The sequence below is a fragment of the Rhinoderma darwinii genome, chromosome 9 (genome assembly GCF_050947455.1).
Source record: "Rhinoderma darwinii isolate aRhiDar2 chromosome 9, aRhiDar2.hap1, whole genome shotgun sequence".
Classification (NCBI taxonomy): domain Eukaryota; kingdom Metazoa; phylum Chordata; class Amphibia; order Anura; family Rhinodermatidae; genus Rhinoderma; species Rhinoderma darwinii.
This window is the reverse complement of record NC_134695.1, coordinates 9,223,711-9,242,576: the sequence shown is the minus strand read 5'-3', so window position 1 is coordinate 9,242,576 and position 18,866 is coordinate 9,223,711. Positions and strand designations below refer to the sequence as shown.

Genomic DNA, 18,866 nt, shown 5'->3' with positions numbered 1-18,866 from the left:
TTGGTTTAATGTTTAGATCTCTTTCTTCATTCTTGCAATTTCTAAATCATTGCTAGGCTATTTTTGTGGGTTACTTTCTGCGTATACGTTGGGGGAGATATTCATGAGCAAAATGTAATGTTTGTGTTTATACCTTTTCTGTCTTAACCCCTTAATGACCGGGCATGTTTGTACCTTAATGACCAAGCCAGATTTGTCAAATCTGGTATGTCTGACTTTATCAGAGAATAACTCTGTGAAAGTTTTGAATATCCAAGTAATTCTGACATTGTTTTTTCGTCACATGTTGTACTTTATTTTAGTGGTAAAAGTAGACTGATACGATTTGCGGAAATTAATTAAAAAATAGAAAAATGGAAGAAATTTTGTAAAAATTACCATTTTCCCCTATTTTTAACTGCAATATGTCACATATGTACACACATACTGTACAATTTTTTTTAATTAAATATATATTTCTATCTCTTTACTCCATTTTGGCAGCACTTTTGAAAAAATAAAATAAATTTTCAGCAATTTAGAGGACTTACAAATTGAATAATAATTTTATAAATTTTGAAGTACATTTTGTTTTCCTGCACCAAACCAGGTTTTCAGAGGCTCATAGGTGTCAGAATGGTGGAAACCCCCACAAATGACCCCATTTAGAAAACTAGACCCCTTAAGGTATTTACCTAAGGGTATAGTAAGTATTTTGACCCCACAGTTTTTTGCTAAATTTAATACATAGCAGGTGAAAAAAAAAATAATTTCACTTTTTTTCATAAAAGTATCAGTTTGAAGACCAATTTCTTTGTAAAGCGACCATGAGAATGAAGAAACACACCACAAAATCTATCACCCTGTTTCTCCTGTTTTCAAAAATACCCACATTGTGGCCCTAATGCGCTGCCTGGTCACACGGCAGGGCCCCAAAGGAAGGGAGCACCCGGAGGCTTTCAGGACTCATATTTTGCTTGAAAATGTTTTAGGCCCCACTGTACATTTAGAGAGGCTTTGAGCTGCCAGAACGATAGAAACTCCCCATAAACTACCCCATTTCGAAAACTAGACCCCATAAGGTATTTATTTAGGGGTATAGTAATTATTTTGACCCCACAGTTCTTTGCTAAATTTAATGCATATCAGGTGAAAAAAATAATAATTTCACTTTTTTCATAAAAGTATTTGTTTGAAGACCGATTTCTTTGTAAAGCGACCATGAAAATGAAGAAACACACCCCAAAATCTATCACCCTCTTTCTCCTGTTTTCAAAAATACTCACATTGTGGCCCTAATGCGTTGTTTGGACACACGGCAGGGCCCCAAAGGAAGGGAACACCCGGAGGCTTTCAGGACTCATATTTTGCTTGAAAATGTTTTAGGCCCCACTGTACATTTGGAGAAGCTTTAAGCTGCCAGAATGATAGAAACTCCCCATAAACGACCCCATTTCGAAAACTAGACCCCTTAAGGTATTTATCTAGGGGTATAGTTAGCATTTTGACCACACAGGTTTTTCGCTAAATATATTGAAATTAGTCTGTAAGAATTAAAATGTACTTTTTTTCTGAAACAACATAGAAATTTTTATTATTTACAAGCAATAACGAAGAAAATGCACCCCAACATTTGTAAAGCAATGTCTCCCGATTACGACAATACCCCATATGTGGTAATAAACTGCTGTTTGGACCCACAGCAGGGCTCAGAAGGGAAGGAGCGCCATTTGGATTTATGATTTTGCTGGAATGGTTTTCGGTGCCATGTCGCATTTGCAATGCACTGGAGGGACCAAAACAGTGGAAACCCACCAAAAGTGACCCCATTTTGGAAAAACCTTCAAGGAATTTTTCTAGGGGTATAGTGAGCATTTAGACCCCACGGGTCTTTTGCAGAGTTTATTAGAATTAGGGCGCGAAAATTAATATCAACATTTTTTCCACTAAAATGTTGCATTTTCTCATTTTCACAAGGGATAAAGGAGGAAAAAAACCAACCATTTTTTTTATAAAGCAATTTCTCCCGAGTACGGAAATAGCCAACATGTTGTCATACATTTTTTCATTAGAAATGAATTAACCCTTTCAGGACTGATCCATTTTTTGCTTTCATATTTTAGATTTTCACTCCCCACTTTCCAAGAGCCATAACTTTTTTATTTTTCCATCAATAGAGTGGTGTGAAGGCTTATTTGTTGCGGGACAATCTGTAGTTTTCATTGGTACCATTTTGGGGTACATGCGATTTTTTTTGATCACTTTTTATTAAATTTTTTTGCAATCCTGAGCAAAAAACAGGAATTCTGACACCGTTTTTTAGATTTTTTTTTTGCGGCGCTCACCGTACGCTATAAATGACATTTTTACTTTATTCTGCGGGTTGGTACGATTACGGCGATACCATATGTATATAGGTTTGGTCCTTTTTTTTAGCGTTTGCACAATAAAATGACTTATTTATAAAAAAAAAAAATTCTGTGTCACCATATTCTGAGAGCCATAATTTTTTAATTTTATAGTCAAAAAAGCTGTGTAAGGGCTTGTTTTTTGCGGGACGGATAGAAGTTTTTATTGGTACTATTTTCGGGTACATGCGACTTTTTGATCACTTTTTATTCTTTATTTAGGGAGCGGTGGTGACCCAAAAAATTGCGATTCTGTCGTAGTTTTTTATTGATTTTTTTTGGGGTGTTCATCGTGCGGGAAAAATAACATTATAGTTTTATAGTTGGGGTCGTTACGAACGCGGTGATACCAGATATGTGTACTTTTTTAACGTGTTCATTTTTTTTCTATAATAAAAGTCTTATTATAGGAAAAAAAGCATTTAGTGTTTATAGAACTTATAACTTTTATTTTTACACTTTTTTTAAAATATTTTTATTACTTTTTTTTACTTTTTTTACTTGTCCCACTAGGGGACACTTAGTCTTGCAGTTTTGATCGCTGCTAGAGTACATTACACTACACACGTAGTGTAATGTACTCTAACTGTCATTGTGACGTGACTGTCACACTGACAGGAAGCAGAGGAGGAACGGCCGGAGGCTGTTCCTCCGAGGCTTCCGTGCATGGCAACCCGGAGGTCATTATCTGACCTCCGATTGCCGTGACAAGCATCGGTAGCCCCCACGATCACTTCGTGGGGGCTGCTGATGTGCTTCAAACCACTTAAATGCGGCGACGGCAATCCGTCGCCGCACTTAAGGGGTTAACTGCCGAAATCAGCGGCGATGGTCCGCTGTCCGGCAAGACTGATGTCTCAGCTGTCGGGGACAACTGTCAGCGCGGGTCTGTCACTCTGTGTTTACACAGAGTGACAGTTTGAAATGCGGACGAAAATGAACGTCATGGTGCGGGAACTAGCAGCCGACCATGACGTTCATTTTCGTCCTTGGTCGTTAAGGGGTTAATGTTTTCTACTCACATCTATTCTTAAAAAGTTTTGTTTTTTCACTGATTATACTGTTTTCTGACTAGGCAGCATATCTGTTATAGACCAGATCTTCAGAGATTCCTGAAATCTGTAGTAATTCATAGCCAGGGCTGGGCTTACGTTGAATGGTGACCTGTGCGGTACCTTCTGTTGCCTTTTTCTCTTTATGGTGTACTGTCATACAGTGTACAATACTTATACAATAAAGAGCCTAATTAACAACATCATACAGAATGTTGCTCAAATATGCGTTTGCAAAATAACAATTCAATACAGTGGTCTACATAACGATAGGCAGTGCCGCCACCACCATAAATGGCAAAATAATATACAGCACAGAGCCTAACTAACAGTGTCACACAATGTCTGAATAAATGTCAGCATACAGTTCTCAAATAATACCAACATACAATGATAATTATTATGATACAATAATGTAATAACGGTGTTATACAATGTCTTAACCCCTTCCCGCACCTTGGCGTAAATGCACGTCCAGGTGAGCAGTAACTTCGCGTACCTGGGCGTGCAGTTACGTCCGCGCTTTGACAGTTAACCGCTGCGCGGCGCTACTCCGCAGCGGCGGTTAACTGTGCAGGGTGTCAGCCCTGCTCTCCCCGTTGCCGATCAGCGGCCTGTCGCCGCTGAAATCGGCAATTAACCCCTTCGATGCGGTGGTCGATTGCGATCACCACTTTGAAGAGGTTTACAGCGGATCGGCAGCCCCACATGTATTTGCGGGGGCTGGCGATCCTTATCACGGCAACCAGAGGCCAGACAATGACCTCCGGGTTGCCATGTACGGAAGCCTCGGAGGATCAGCCTCCGGCCGCTCCTCCGGTGCTTCCTGTCAGTGTGACAGTCACGTCACAATGACAGTTAGAACACATTACACTACGTGTGTAGTGTAATGTGTTCCAGCAGCGATCAGAGCTGCAAGTCTAAGTGTCCCCTAATAAAAAAAGTAAAAAAAATAAAAATGTTTTTAAAAAGTGTAAAAATAAAAGTTAGAAGTGACATAAACAAAGAATGCTTTTTTTCCTATAATAAGTACACATATTTTGTATCACCGCGTTCGTAACGACCCCAACTATAAAACTGTAATATTATTTTTCCCGCACGGTGAACACCGCGAAAAAAATAAACGTAAAACAGTGCCCAAATCACAATTTTTTGGTTACCAACCCTCACAAAATATACAATAAAAAGTGATCAAAAAGTCGCATGTACACCAAAATGGTACCAATACAAACTCCAACCCGTCCCGCAAAAAAACAAGCCCTTACACCGCTTTTTTGACTGAAAAATAAAAAAGTTATCGCTCTCAGAATATGGTGACACAAAAAATAATTTATTTTATAAATAAGTGATTTTATTGCACAAACGCTGCAAAACATAAAAATATTATATACATATGGTATCGCCATAATCGTATCGACACGCAGTATAAAATATAATGGTAATTTTTAGCCCAGGGTGAACGCCATAAAGAAAAAGAATAAAAAACATTGTCAGAATTGATGGTTTTTGGTCACCTTGCTTGCCAAAAAATGGAATGAAAAGTGATCAAAAAAATTTCTGGTACCCCAAAATAGTACCAATGAAAACTAAAGATTTTCCCGCAAAGAATAAACCCTCACACAGCTCCGGTGGTGTAAAAATAAAACAGTTCTGGCTCTCAGAATATGGCGATGCAAAATGTGCAGAGTGTTCCAAAAGCAGATAAAATCGGGAGCCATTTATAAGTGCGACACCGGCCACATATCTGCCGATTATTTATTTACTGCATTATTATACCCTCTTATTATATACCCTGATGTACCCCGCACAGATAACATGTACCCTGATGTACCCCGCACAGATAACATGTACCCTGATGTACTCCGCACAGATAACATATGCCCCCACATTATAAACTGAAACACCAGTAAAACCCCAAACAGAACTACTACCAAGCTACATCTGCGCCCCAAAAGCCAAATGCCGCTCCCTCCCTTCAGCCCTGCAGCGTGCCTAAACACCAGTTTACGTCCATAGATATGGCATCGCCATACCCAGGAGAACCCGGTTAATATTTTATGAAGTATTTGTCTTCAGTGGCACAAACTGGGCATAACATGTAGCGCACTAAAATGGCATATGAGTGGAAAATTGTAATTTTCACTCTGCACCATCCGCTGCACATTAACCCCTGCGCGCACCACGACATAGCATGTCTTAGTGTGGGGGGGGGATGTATGGAGCGTCTCACGTGAAAAATGAAGAATTTAAAACCGCAAAATCACTGTTTTTTTATCACCTTGGCTCTACCTAAAAATGTAATAAAAAGTGCTCAAAAAGTTGTATGTACCAAAAAATGGTACCAATAAAAACGACCGCTCGTCCCTCAATAAATAAGCCCTCATACCGCTCTATTGACTGAAAAATAAAAAAGTTGTGGCTCTTGAAACGCGGGGAGGAAAAAACTAAAAAGGAAAAGAAAAAAATGGATCAATCCAGAAAGGGTTAATTACTTTCTAATGAAAAACCATTTATGACCACACGTGGGGCATTGCCGTACTCAGGACAAATTGCTTTACAAATGTTGGGCAGCTTTTACCCCCTTTATCCTTTGTGAAATTGAAAAAATGCAACATTTTAGTGGAAGAAATGTCGATATTCATTTTCACGGCCTAATTCTAATAAATCCTGCAAAAGACTTGTGGGGTCTAAATGCCCACTATATCCCTAGATAGATTCTTTAAGTGGTGTAATTTCCACTTTTGGGGGGTTTCCACTGTTTTGGCCTCTCAGGGGCTTTGCAAATGTGACATGGCACCCAAAAACTATTTCAGCTAAATTTGAGCTCTAAAAGACAAATAGCGCTCCTTCCCTTATAAGCCCTGCTGTGGGTCCAAACAGTAGTTTATTACCACATATGGCATATTTCCGTAATCGGGAGAAATTGTTTTACAAATGTTGGGGTGCTTTTTCTCCTTTATTCCTTGTAAAAATCAAAAATGGCTACCTTTAGGGGCGTGGTTTAGCGGCGTATGTGAGTGGAGGCATAAACCGGAGCTCCCGCTGCCGATATCCTACAGATCATCCTAAGACTCACTTCTCCTACCGGAGACATACCTGGGGAGAGAGGGGAAACTGTGGCGATCAGGGAGACGTAATTCTGGACGCATCGGAGGTTGTGATGACCCGGTCCAGGAGATCTAAGACGACAGAGGACGGTGAGCTGGGGGCGCAAGATGGCGCTGACATGTGCTCATACGCAGTGAGCAGGGATGTGAGAGGGGCGGCGGCATCGCGGCTGGAGCGCTTTGCCAGAAGAACCCCTGTGAAAGGTGATAAGAGGGAAAGGATGGCGGATGGAGGGAAGGAGCAGGCTGGCCGTTCAGGATCCAGATTTGAACCGCTGCGAGCGCAAATGGAGGCAGAGGAGGAGGAGAATGGGGAGACTGTTTCAGATGACTCAGGAGGAGGATTAGATCGGGGCGAACAGACCCTGGACAAACCGGGCCCAACGCTGGCAGATGTTTTTTCGGCGGTAAGCCTGAGCAATAGCACACTAGCTAAACTTACCTGCCAGGTGGGGGGAATTAAGGAAGATTTGTCCATAATACGTCATGATCTTCAGAAAGTGTCGGAACGTACGACAGCGGTGGAGGGTCGAGTCAGTGAATTAGAAGACAGAATACTGCCTATGAGAAGAGAGGTGAATGCTGTGGCGGTGGACGTTACGTATCTTTTATCAAAAACCGATGACTTGGAGAACCGTTTACGTCGAAACAATGTCAGGATGGTGGGCATTCCTGAAAAAGTTGAGGGGTCCAATCCAGATGCCTTCTTCGAAAAATGGCTATTGGAGGTTTTTGGCAAGGAATCGCTAACCCCATTGTTTGCGGTGGAAAGAGCCCATAGAGTGCCCACACGACCGGGCCCACCTGGAAGGCCACCGCGACCGGTGCTAGTGAAATTGCTTCATTATAAGGACAGAGATCTGATCCTTCGGCAGGCCCGAGAAAGGCAAGACATAAGAGTGAATGGGGTGAAAGTGTCGTTCTATCCGGATTTCTCTGCGGAGATACAGAAACGGAGGATGCAATTCCTGGACATTAAAAGACGAGTGAGGAATCTTCGAGTTCAGTACTCCATGTTGTATCCGGCTAAGCTCCGAGTGGCGGCGTTGGGATCCGTACAGTTCTTCGAAAATCCGAAAGATGCGTTACGATGGCTGGACAGTCACGAGGCTCGCTTACGGCATGATCCGGAGGAAGCGGCGGCGTGATCAACAAGTGGATGGATGAAGTTGGGACTCTGCTATGGTGGGAGGAAGATGACTCGCACAGGAATATAAGGCATTATTTTCTGCATTTATATGATGTTTTTTTGTTAAGATGATGTCTATATCTCATTGTTGGCGGGAGGAGAGGAAAGATGCTGTCAGTTTAAGGGCAGAATTGGATATAGGAGTCACAAAAATGCTACTTGTTTATTGAGGAGAAGGTGGCGGGAGGTTCTTGGTTTTTGAGGTTAAATTGTGGAAACAGATGGATTTCTACAATGTGAAAGGGAAGCTGTATGGTCATAGTGGTGAAGTTTTCTTCACCAGCCCGGGCCCTCTGAGGAGGGTACGTTTATGGAAAGTTGAGTGGGAGGGGGTGGTGGGAGGGGGGATGTTTGGGAGGGAAAGGGAGTTTGAAACGCAGTACGCTCTGATTGTCATTGGGAGTAACGGAAATAGCCACTGTCAAATGCAAGAAAGATTCAGATGGGGGGTAGGGTAAATCTTCTGTCCTGGAATGTGAGAGGTATGGGGGAGGTAACAAAAAGGCGAGTTATCTTTGACTACCTGAAAGGACAGTCTGCTGGAGTGATGGGTTTGCAGGAAACTCATCTTACTACTGACACGGTGCAACAGGCGCATAGGGTTTGGATCCGACATAGTTTCCATTCCTTTCATTCTACATACTCAAGGGGGGTTAGCCTCCTGGTTCATAGGGATGTGCCTTTTAGCTGTATAGATTCCTTTAAAGATAGGGCAGGTAGATATGTTGGGGTACACTGTAAATTGTTTAACTGGGAATGTATAATTGTGGTGTTATATGTGCCTCCCCCGTACTCTGTGGGTCCGATGAGAGAGGTGCTGGAGAAACTGGCTGGGTGGCCTATGATACCGACTATATTGATGGGAGATTTCAACAACATAATGAACAAAGGGTGGGATAAATTTCCAAAAGGGGGAGGGGTGGGGGATATTGGCCTGATGAGATTCGGACAGTACATGATGGAAGTTGGGTTTACGGATATTTGGCGGGCAAAATGGCCCTCTGCTATGCAATATTCGTGTGTATAATCTACATATGGATCATTATCACGAATAGACCTAATGTTTAATAATGGAATGGGGATGGAATGTGTGGAAGGGGTGGAATACTTACCACGAGCACTGTCTGATCACTCTCCGATGCTACTTAAGCTCCGAACAAGTTCAGAGATGGGGGGTTTGAGAATGCACTGGAGGTTGAACCCGTTCTGGATACGATTGGTGGGAGAGGAGATAATAAATATGAGTCTGCGAGAATACTTTGAGTTCAATAAAGGTACGGTCCCTACGGATATTTTATGGGATGCTATGAAGGCGAATCTAAGGGGAGTGTATATACGGGAGATCTCGCTCATTAAAACTAAGTCACGACAAGTGGGTCAACATCTGACAGATAGGGTCACAGTAACAGAGGAGAGGCACGTCACTAATAACACTGCGGAAACACTAGCCCAATGGAAGGTTGCTCAGAAATTGCTTAGGGAACATCAGCTGGAACAAGCAGCTAATAAAAGATTATTTTTACAACAAAAATACTATGAGGAGGGCGGAATTGTGGGCAGACTGTTAGCAAATATGGCACGGCCGATGCGGGAAAGTGCGTTCATTCATCAGTTGCGGACAGCGCACGGGACTCTGGTTGGAGAAACAGGGGATATATTAGAGGTGTTAACATCATTCTACATGGAACTGTACCGCACTAAGGTGGACTATTCGGAGGATCTGCTGTCAGAATATCTTGCAGAAATTACATGGGTTACCCTGGGGGAGGAGGAGAGAGAGGGATTGGAGGAGCCAATTACGCTAGAGGAAATACAGGAAGCGTTAAGTTCTATGGCAAACGAAAAGGCTCCAGGGATAGATGGTATACCCACTGAATTGTATAAAACATATGGAGAGGCGGTTCTGCCGGAGTTACTGGAGGTGTTCCAGGATAGTTTCACCTGGGGGCGTTTACCGCAGACAATGTACGAAGCCGTTATAGTCGTAATCCCCAAGGAAGGGAAAGACCGGAAACAACCTGACTCATACAGACCGATATCTCTATTAACCACGGACATAAAAATTTTAGCAAAAGTACTGGCTAATAGGCTGTCGCGAGTAGTGACTAAAATTGTGGGGACGGATCAGTCGGGATTCATGCCATCGCGCTCTACAGCAGTTAATCTACGTAGACTTTTTTTGAATTTGCAGACAGATGATTCGGAGGCGAGGGGTAGAGCAGTGCTGTCTTTGGATGCCGCCAAGGCATTTGATAGTGTGGAATGGGGGTATCTGTGGGCTGTCTTGGAACGGATCGGCTTTGGAAGGAAATTTATAAAATGGGTACAATTATTATATAAGGAGCCGGTAGCTAGGATAAGAGCAAATGGAAGGATGTCAGATTCCTTCAGACTGGAGAGGGGGACGCGACAGGGATGCCCACTTTCGCCACTACTATTTGCGCTGGCAATTGAACCCCTAGCCAATATGGTAAGACAACATCCAGGGATAGAAGGGTTTCGTTGTGGGGAGCTCGAGGAGCGCATAGCACTATATGCGGACGATATCTTGATGTTCCTGGGGGAAATAGATTACTCATTGCCAGTGATAATGAATGTATTGGAGCGATTTGGTAGATTCTCAGGACTAAAAATTAATTGGAATAAGTCGGTGTTGTTGCCACTCCAGCCAGTGGATACGCCGTTGGTGATTGGAGGAATTGAGGTACCGTGTGTACAGAAATTTAAGTACCTGGGAATCATGATATCGGCGAGGGTGCAGGACTTTATTGAGTTGAATGTGATACCATTGTTGAGCAAACTCACGGATAAGACCAAAATATGGCTTGGGCTACCACTGTCAGCATTGGGTCGAGCAAATCTCATCAAAATGATTCTGATGCCCCAGGTTCTTTATGTGGTGCATAATGCCCCAGTGTGGTTGCCTAAATACTGGTTCAGGAGAATCCATAACTTGTTTAGGGACTTAGTGTGGAAAAGGGGGATCCCCAGGATAAAACTGGAAAAGCTACAACTACCAGTGGAACAGGGAGGGTTAGCTATTCTGAATGCATGGATATATTATCTAGCGGCTCAATTACAACACTTTAAGGGCTGGAAGAATAGGGAGGAGTGGGATTCTAGTGGGAAACTGGTGTATTATTTGTGTCAGAGAACGGATGTATGGGAGGCAAGAGGGAAGCCGACTTTACTATTAATACATAGAGTTTGGTGGGAAAGTAAGAAGTTATTGGGGGTTACAGGATGCTCCAATTATATGCCTTTATGGGGCAATCCATACCTATGGGAATTTAATATGCTGGAAGGATTTCAGGATTGGGAACACGCAGGGATCAGATATGTACACCAGCTGTATGACGGAGGTATTTTTAAGCTCTTTGCTCAAATACAGGAGGAGTTTGGACTCCCACATCGGCTGTTCTACCAATATCTTCAATTAAGGCATGCGGCGCAGGCTCAAGAGAGACTGGTGGATTTGAGTTGTTCCACCATGGGAGGGATGGAGCAGGTACTAGGGGCAAAAGACACTAAAGGGATTATTTCGGTGCTATATAGTACGCTACTCTCTAGATTTCTGGGAGATCCGCTGGTGGAGATCAGACGTAAATGGGAAGAGGATGTAGGGTTTTTTATCGGATGAAGAATGGGAGGAGATACTTGGATCATCTAAAAGACTCTCTATTAGTGTAGCGCACAGGAGGTCACAACTTTTTCTATTACATAGGGTGTATAGGACGCCTAAGGTGCTATGGCAAATGCGCATTAGATCAACTAAGGAATGTCCCAGGTGCATGTTTGATGGGGCGGACATAAAACATATGTTTTGGAGCTGCCCGCTGCTAGATGGCTATTGGAAGGAAGTTAAAAGTATGGTGTATAAAGTATATGGGAGAGATTTCCCAATAGAACCTAAAATATTCTTATTGGGCTGTATTGGGGAGGAAGGAGGGGATGGAGTGGAGCTACTGTCTATTAAAAAGATTTTGTATCATGCTAGGAAGCTAATCTCAAAATAATGGCTGCAGGAGGATCCCCCGGAGGTAGCTGAACTGGTTGGATATGTTAACCACACTTTATCACTGGAACATCGGATATATCTGAAAAGAGGGACAATTCAGAAACACGAGAAACAATGGGGTAAATGGGTACACGCCTATGGCAATGCGGATCACTAGATGAGATTTGGAGGGGGGCTGACACACGTACATGTTTAAGTTCTGGTGGAATATCGGTTTACTATGCAGGAGACATGAAGGAGGAGGAGTGGTTTGAAGAATCAGGAAAGAGAGGGGGTACTGCGAGGGAGGGGGGTAGTTCAGTTGGGGGGGGAAGTAGGTGGAGATGTAACCAAAGATGCTGTATACATGCCATAAAGCACTTGAAGAGATTTCGCATTACTTAAGAGATGTTATGTTATTTCTATTTTCTTTGTTTTCTGTAAATTATTGTAGGAAATGTAAAGGCTGTATAACAGATGTTGTATTATCAATAAAAACTTGTTTGATTTAAAAAAAAAAAAATGGCTACCTTTTTTCAGAAAAAAAAGTAGATTTTTACCTTTACAGAATAATTCCAACGAATTTAGCAAAAAAACTGTGGGTTCAAAATGCTAACTATACCCCTAGATAAATTCCCAGAGGGGTGTAGTTTCCAAAATGAGGTCACTTTTGGGGGTTTTTATTACAAGACCTCTTCAAACCTGACATGGTATCTAAAATATATGCTAAAAAAAAAGGAGGCCCCAAAATCCACTAGGTGCTCCTTTGCTTCTGAGGCCTGTATTTCAGTAAATTAGCTCACTAGGGCCACATGTGGAATATTTCTAAAAACTGCAGAATCTGGGCAATAAATAATAAGTTACATTTCTCGGGTAAAACCTTCTGTGGTATAGAATTTTTTACAAATGAATTTTGTAAAAAAAAAAGGAAATTTGTAACTTTCACCTCTACTTTGCTTTAATTCCTGTGAAACGCCTAAAGGGTTAAAACACATTCTAAAATGCTGTTTTGAATACTTTGAAGGGTGCCGTTTTCAAAATGGGGTGATTTATGGGGGCTTTCTAATATATATGGCCCTCAAAGCCACTTCAGATCTGAACTGGTCCTTTTGAAATTTTCTTTAAAATATGAGAAATCGCTGCTAAAGTTCTAAGCCTTGTAACTTCGTAGAAAAATAAAAGAATGTTCAAAAAACGATGCCAAACTAAAGTAGACATATGGGAAATGTTAACTAGTGACTATTTTGTGTGGTATTACTATCTGTTTTACAAGCAGATACATTTAAATTTAGAAAAATGCAAATTTTTGCAAATTTTCTTCAAATCTTGGTGTTTTTTACAAATAAATATTGAATTTATCGACCAAATTTTTTCCCTAACATAAAGTACAATATGTCACAAAAAAACAATCTCAGAATCACGAGCAAGGGAGAAGGTAGGATCCAGCGCTGGGTGCAATTAAAATGGATTTTCTTTTCCAAGTTTAATTGGAATGAATTAAAAGGAAGTCCAGTTGCTTATAGTCCTACAGCCAAGTTTAAGGACGCGGCAGTCGTCCGAAACGCGTAGGCCCCCGAGGACACGCACCTCCACATTTCACACACCCAGGACTATAAGCAACTGGACTTCCTTTTAATTCATTCCAATTAAACTTGGAAAAGAAAATCCATTTTAATTGCACCCAGCGCTGGATCCTACCTTCTCCCTTGCTCGTTAACCTGCCGTTGTGCCGACACGAGGACCCGAGCGCAGCCTACAATCTACACCACACTGGAGTGTTAAGGTGAGCTGGAGGTTCCCTCCCCAGTTTCAATCTCAGAATCACTTGGATAGGCAAAAGCATTCCGGAGTTATTACCACATAAAGGGACACATGTCAGATTTGAAAAATCGGCTTCGTCCTGAAGGCCAAAACAGGCTCAGTCCTGAAGAGGTTAATTACACTACTATACAGATAATATTATGATTCCTTGTGGCACATCCTTCAGCAGGGATGGCTGTTGAGCACACCCCTTCGGCCAGACTAGTTCATACCTCCTACTACCGCCGTAGCTGCATGCTGGGTGGTACAGTTGCCGAGGCAACCGTACGATGCCCAGCGAGTATCGCGCATGAGTCCTAATTAATAAGATGGGCGGGAAAGTAACTTTGGAGGAACTTTGGAGGAACAGTTTATATAGAGCAGGCAGCTCTGCAGATTTTCGAAATCTCTGCAGTCTAGACTCCTTTCTTCTTTGCTGTGTAATAACAGAAAAGATGCATCAGGCTTAATATGGTATACAGTATATGCTGCGTTCTCCGATAGAGCTATTTTTTTTGTATGCACAATCGATCTTGATCAAGCATAAATGATAGTTTTATCGATTATCATATTGTCCATATAGATTTAGAAATAATCATTACGATTACTCGGAGTGTCTTTTTGGCATACATTTGGTATACCTTTTTTGCTTCTGTGCTGAAAAGCATAGTCTACTACTTATTTCAGTACAGAGGCTTCCCGCTAAGAAACGTATACTGCGCAGTGTATGTTTATGTTACATAAGGAAAGTATGCAACGATATGGTATACAGTTGCATATGTTATGGTTTACATTTGGCACACATGTTTGGAGATTTCCCTGGCATATACACCGAACGTAAACCAAAAGCGTGATGATAACACAGCTGTACATGCATATGGCATCACAGTGCAGTGTTTTTTTTTTTACTTTTAGTATGTTTAATGATCTCATCCTTGTATTATTTACAGATTCCTTGCATGCATAGATTTACATCTCTGTTTTTTCCCTTTTGTGCACTCTACGGTTTTATAAGAAATTGTGAGAACAGGTCAGAAAGAAGTTAGAAACTGTTTTATTCAATAAGAAATACTAGATGCCCAAGACTATGGGAAGCGTCAGTAAAACATCTCCTGATGTGGTCTCTATCATATGCATTATTCCGCCTTCATTTCAATATCTAATTTTAAATATCAGCGACCCCTTTATGTTTCCTAGCCTTTGTCCACTCAGACCTCCTCTCCAGCATCCTCTTCATCAGTACAGCAGTAGTCTTTGTCCTTCTTAAGCATTACCTGCTTTGTTGCATACATTCCTAACTTGTTGTCCGCTAAATCACTCTCTTTTTTGGTTTATGTCTCTCCATTATGTCAGTTAAATATTAAAAGATGACCTAAAGTATCTGTTTTGATTCTCAGTTTGACCGTATTATAATCTGTATCTTCCTGGAGAAAGATGAAGGGATTTACCTCAAGAAGCTACCAGAATATTTTCCCTTCGGTGAGTAAAAGGAGGGTCACTGATTGTACAGTACCTGGATGATGTTTTGTTTTCAGACTTCAATGACGGCTGCGGGGAATTTATTTTCCCTGAAGCTGCTGTGCCTGATTAACCCTTTCATGACCAAGGGTCATTGATGCCCCTGTTTCCATGTCAAATCTTCTTTAAACGATAATATCTTTGGAACCGTTTTGAATATCACAACTATTTTTACTTTGCTTTTTACAAGACTTTACTAGATTAGTTTAATTAATTCAGTGTTTTTAATTTTTATTATAAGCAGACAAATCACTAAAAATTAAAGAAAAAACACTTTTTTGTAATTATCTATCTATCTATCTATCTGTCTATCTATCTATCTATCCATCTAGCAGACAAAGAAATGGCGACAGCACACTGCGAACACTAATGCCACCTAAGCCACTAAATATAAATAAATATGCATTACTACTATATCTACTTACAAATAGGGAGGTTCTTAGTTCATATTTAGATCATCTATCTATCTATCTATCTATCTATCTATCTATCTATCTATCTATCTATCTATCTATCTATCTATCTATCTATCTATCTATCTATCCATCTAGCAGACAAAGAAATGGCGACAGCACACTGCGAAAACTAATGCCACCTAAGCCACTAAATATAAATAAATATGCATTACTACTATATCTACTTACAAATAGGGAGGTTCTTAGTGCATATTTAGATCATCTATCTATCTATCTATCTATCTATCTATCTATCTATCTATCTATCTATCTATCTATCTATCTAGCAGACAAAGAAATGGCGACAGCACACTGCGAACACTAATGCCACCTAAGCCACTAAATATAAATAAATATGCATTACTACTATATCTACTTACAAATAGGGAGGTTCTTAGTGCATATTTAGATCATCTATCTATCTATCTATCTATCTATCTATCTATCTATCTATCTATCTATCTATCTATCTATCTATCTATCTATCTATCTATCTATCTATCTATCTATCTACATACACTGTAGAGCTCTGTAACAATTAGTCCTCTTCTCTCTCCATCACCCTGGATAGCTGAGGGTATAGTGAAGAGGACTATATACACACGCCCGTGAAAAAAAATGGCTGTTTTGCATCAATGTGTCTAAAAATTTGAATCCATTTCCTGGCCGTCTGACCGTTTTTAACCAGCATTTGCCATCCGTTTTTCATGGACGTTAAAAAAATGGATGAATTTTATTTGTTAGGGATTTTTGTCCCAACCCCCTGAAAACACCACAGTGCCCATGTAGATAATGATGCAATACCACTGTAGATAGTGCCATATTGCCCACATAAGTAGTGCCAGTGCCCACATAGATAGTGCCCATTGTAAATAGCGCCACAGTGCCCCCATAGCGCCCTGTAGATAATGCCCACTTAGTGCCACACACACTGCCTATGTAGATAGCGTCACAGTGTCCCCTGTAGATAGTGCCAATATAATGCCACAGTCCCCATGTAGATAGTGACACACCCCCTGTATATAGCACCCCCCTGTAGATAGTGCCACACCCCCCCACCATAAATGGCACCCCTTTCCTGTAAATAACACCACTGTAGCTCCCTGTAGGAGCGGAATCCCTCTGGCTGAAGATTACACTCCTACAGGAAGCCCCTGATGTCTCTGTCCATATATGGACAGTGACATCAGGGGTTAACTCTAAAAGCGGAATCCCCTGCCAGTAGCCCCTGACCTTACTGTCCATTTATGGATAGTGACACCAGGGGCTTCTCCAGTAGCGGAATCCCTGGCCAAAGTGTCGGCCGGGGACTCTTCTCCTAGAGAGAGCCACTAATGTTACTGTACAAATGGACAGTGACGTCAGGGGTTCTGTCTAGAAACGGAATTCCCGGCCAGTGCAATCTGACGCAGGGGATTCCGCTCCTAGGTTCAGTTCAGATAGCGCTATTTACAGTGGGGGGTGCGATTCTAGATAGCAACCCTCCACTGTAGATAGCATCGCACCCCCCACTGTAAATAGCGCCACCTGAACTGACTCTATGCGCGGAATCCCCAGTGTCTGATCGCACTTGCCGGGGATTCCGCTTCTAGACAGAGCCCCTGTTATTGGCTCTGTCTAGGAGTGGAATCCCCGGCCAGTGCGACTCCTAGACTCAGGAGCTGACTCAGGAGCTGACACCGGGTATTCCGCTCCTAGACTCAGGTGTTCATGTGGTGCTATTTACAGTGGGGGGTGCGATGCTACCATCAGCGGGGGGTGGGGGGTGCTATCTGCATCAGGAGTGGCACGATCTACAACGGGGATGGAAAAATGGCGGCGAATCCGTCTAGAAGGCGAATCCTCGGCCAGAGTGCTGGCCAGAGCTTCCGATGCTGAAGGGAGCTTAGGTGGCGAGGGTTTTGCGGGGGTTGTGATCGGCTTGCTGTCAGTGAACAACTGACAGTACTAATACATTGCACTACATAGGTAGTGCAATGTATTAGAACATCAAACAAACAGTTGGACCTTCAAGTCCCCTAGTGGGACTAAAGAAAAGTGTAAAAAAAAAGTGTAAAAAAAGTAAAAATAAAAGTTCTAAAAAATACAATAAAAGTTCAAGCCATACATATTTGGTATCGCTACGACCGTAACGACCTTAACTCTAAAAATATTATGTTATTTATTCAGCACAGTGAACGCCGTAAAAAAAAAACTAAAAAAATACTGACATAATTGCTATTTTTTGGTCACTTTGTCTTCCAAAAATTTAAATAAAAAGTGATCAAAAAGTCGCATGTACCTAAAAATGGTACCTATAAAAACTATAGCTCGTCTCGCTAAAAACAAGCCCTCATACAGCTCCGTCGACGAAAAATGTAAAACCGTTATGGCTCTCACAACTTGGCGACAGAAAAAATCCATTCTCTTTACAAAAGTTATTTTATTGTGCAAAAAGTTGTAAAACATAAAAAGTGCTATAAATTAGGTATTACCGGAATCGGACTGACCCGCAGAATAAAGGTAACATGTAATTTATAATGCGTGGTGAACGCTGTATAAAAAAAAAAAAAAAAATATGCCAGAATTGCTGTTTTTTGGTCACCTTGCCTCCCAAAAAAAAAAGGATAACAAGTGATCAAAAAGTCGCATGTACCCCAAAATGGTACCAATAAAAACTACAGCTCGTCCCACAACAAACCAGCCCTCATACCACTACGTCTATGAAAAAATAAAATTAGTCAAGGCACCAATAAGCCAGGAAATAAAAATATGCAGTTGTGCCGGACCGAGGGGAACGTTTCTTCTCTTTTCAAGTGGCGAATTATCAAGGCCCCTAAAATTAGGGAACCAGGAAGGGGAGGGCACAAACATATCTGCTGGAAGTGAGGGCGCCCGTATTATATCAGGACAACACTTTCCCAGCAAAATTCCCCAAACTTCAAAGGTGCCGAGTGTGGACCAAAAGGGGAATAAGTAAAGACCATTTATTAGTGCGACACCGGCCTGTGCAGAAAGGATTGTGTCACAGCGTAACACACATCTATGGATTATTTTATTGTTTTTTTTTACCCCACTATACCACCTGACTATGCCCCTTATATACTCCGCCCGCCTTACATGTACCCCCACATTATAAACGGAAACACCAGTAAGACTCAAAACAAAACTACTACAAGCAAAATCCACGCTCCAAAAGCCAAATGGCGCTACCTCCCTTCTGAACCCTACAGTGTGCCCAAACAGCAGTTTACTTCCACATATATGGCATCGCCATACCCGGGAGAACCCTTTTAACAATTTTTGGGGTGTGTGTCTCCAGTGGCACAAGCTGGGTGCCACATATTGGCATATCTATTGAAAAACGATTTTCACTCTGCAA

General features: G+C 41.7%; 1 protein-coding gene across 3 annotated transcripts in view; it reads left to right on the top strand.

Moving 5' to 3' along the window:
* Positions 1–18,866, top strand: part of MACROD1 (mono-ADP ribosylhydrolase 1) — a 1,001,762-nt gene that overhangs the window by 964,369 nt on the left and 18,527 nt on the right. For all 3 annotated transcript variants that reach the window (XM_075837241.1, XM_075837242.1, XM_075837240.1), the window contains exon 9: positions 14,930–15,011. In XM_075837241.1, the coding sequence (XP_075693356.1) occupies positions 14,930–15,011 (82 nt within the window). The remainder of the gene's footprint in view (positions 1–14,929; positions 15,012–18,866) is intronic.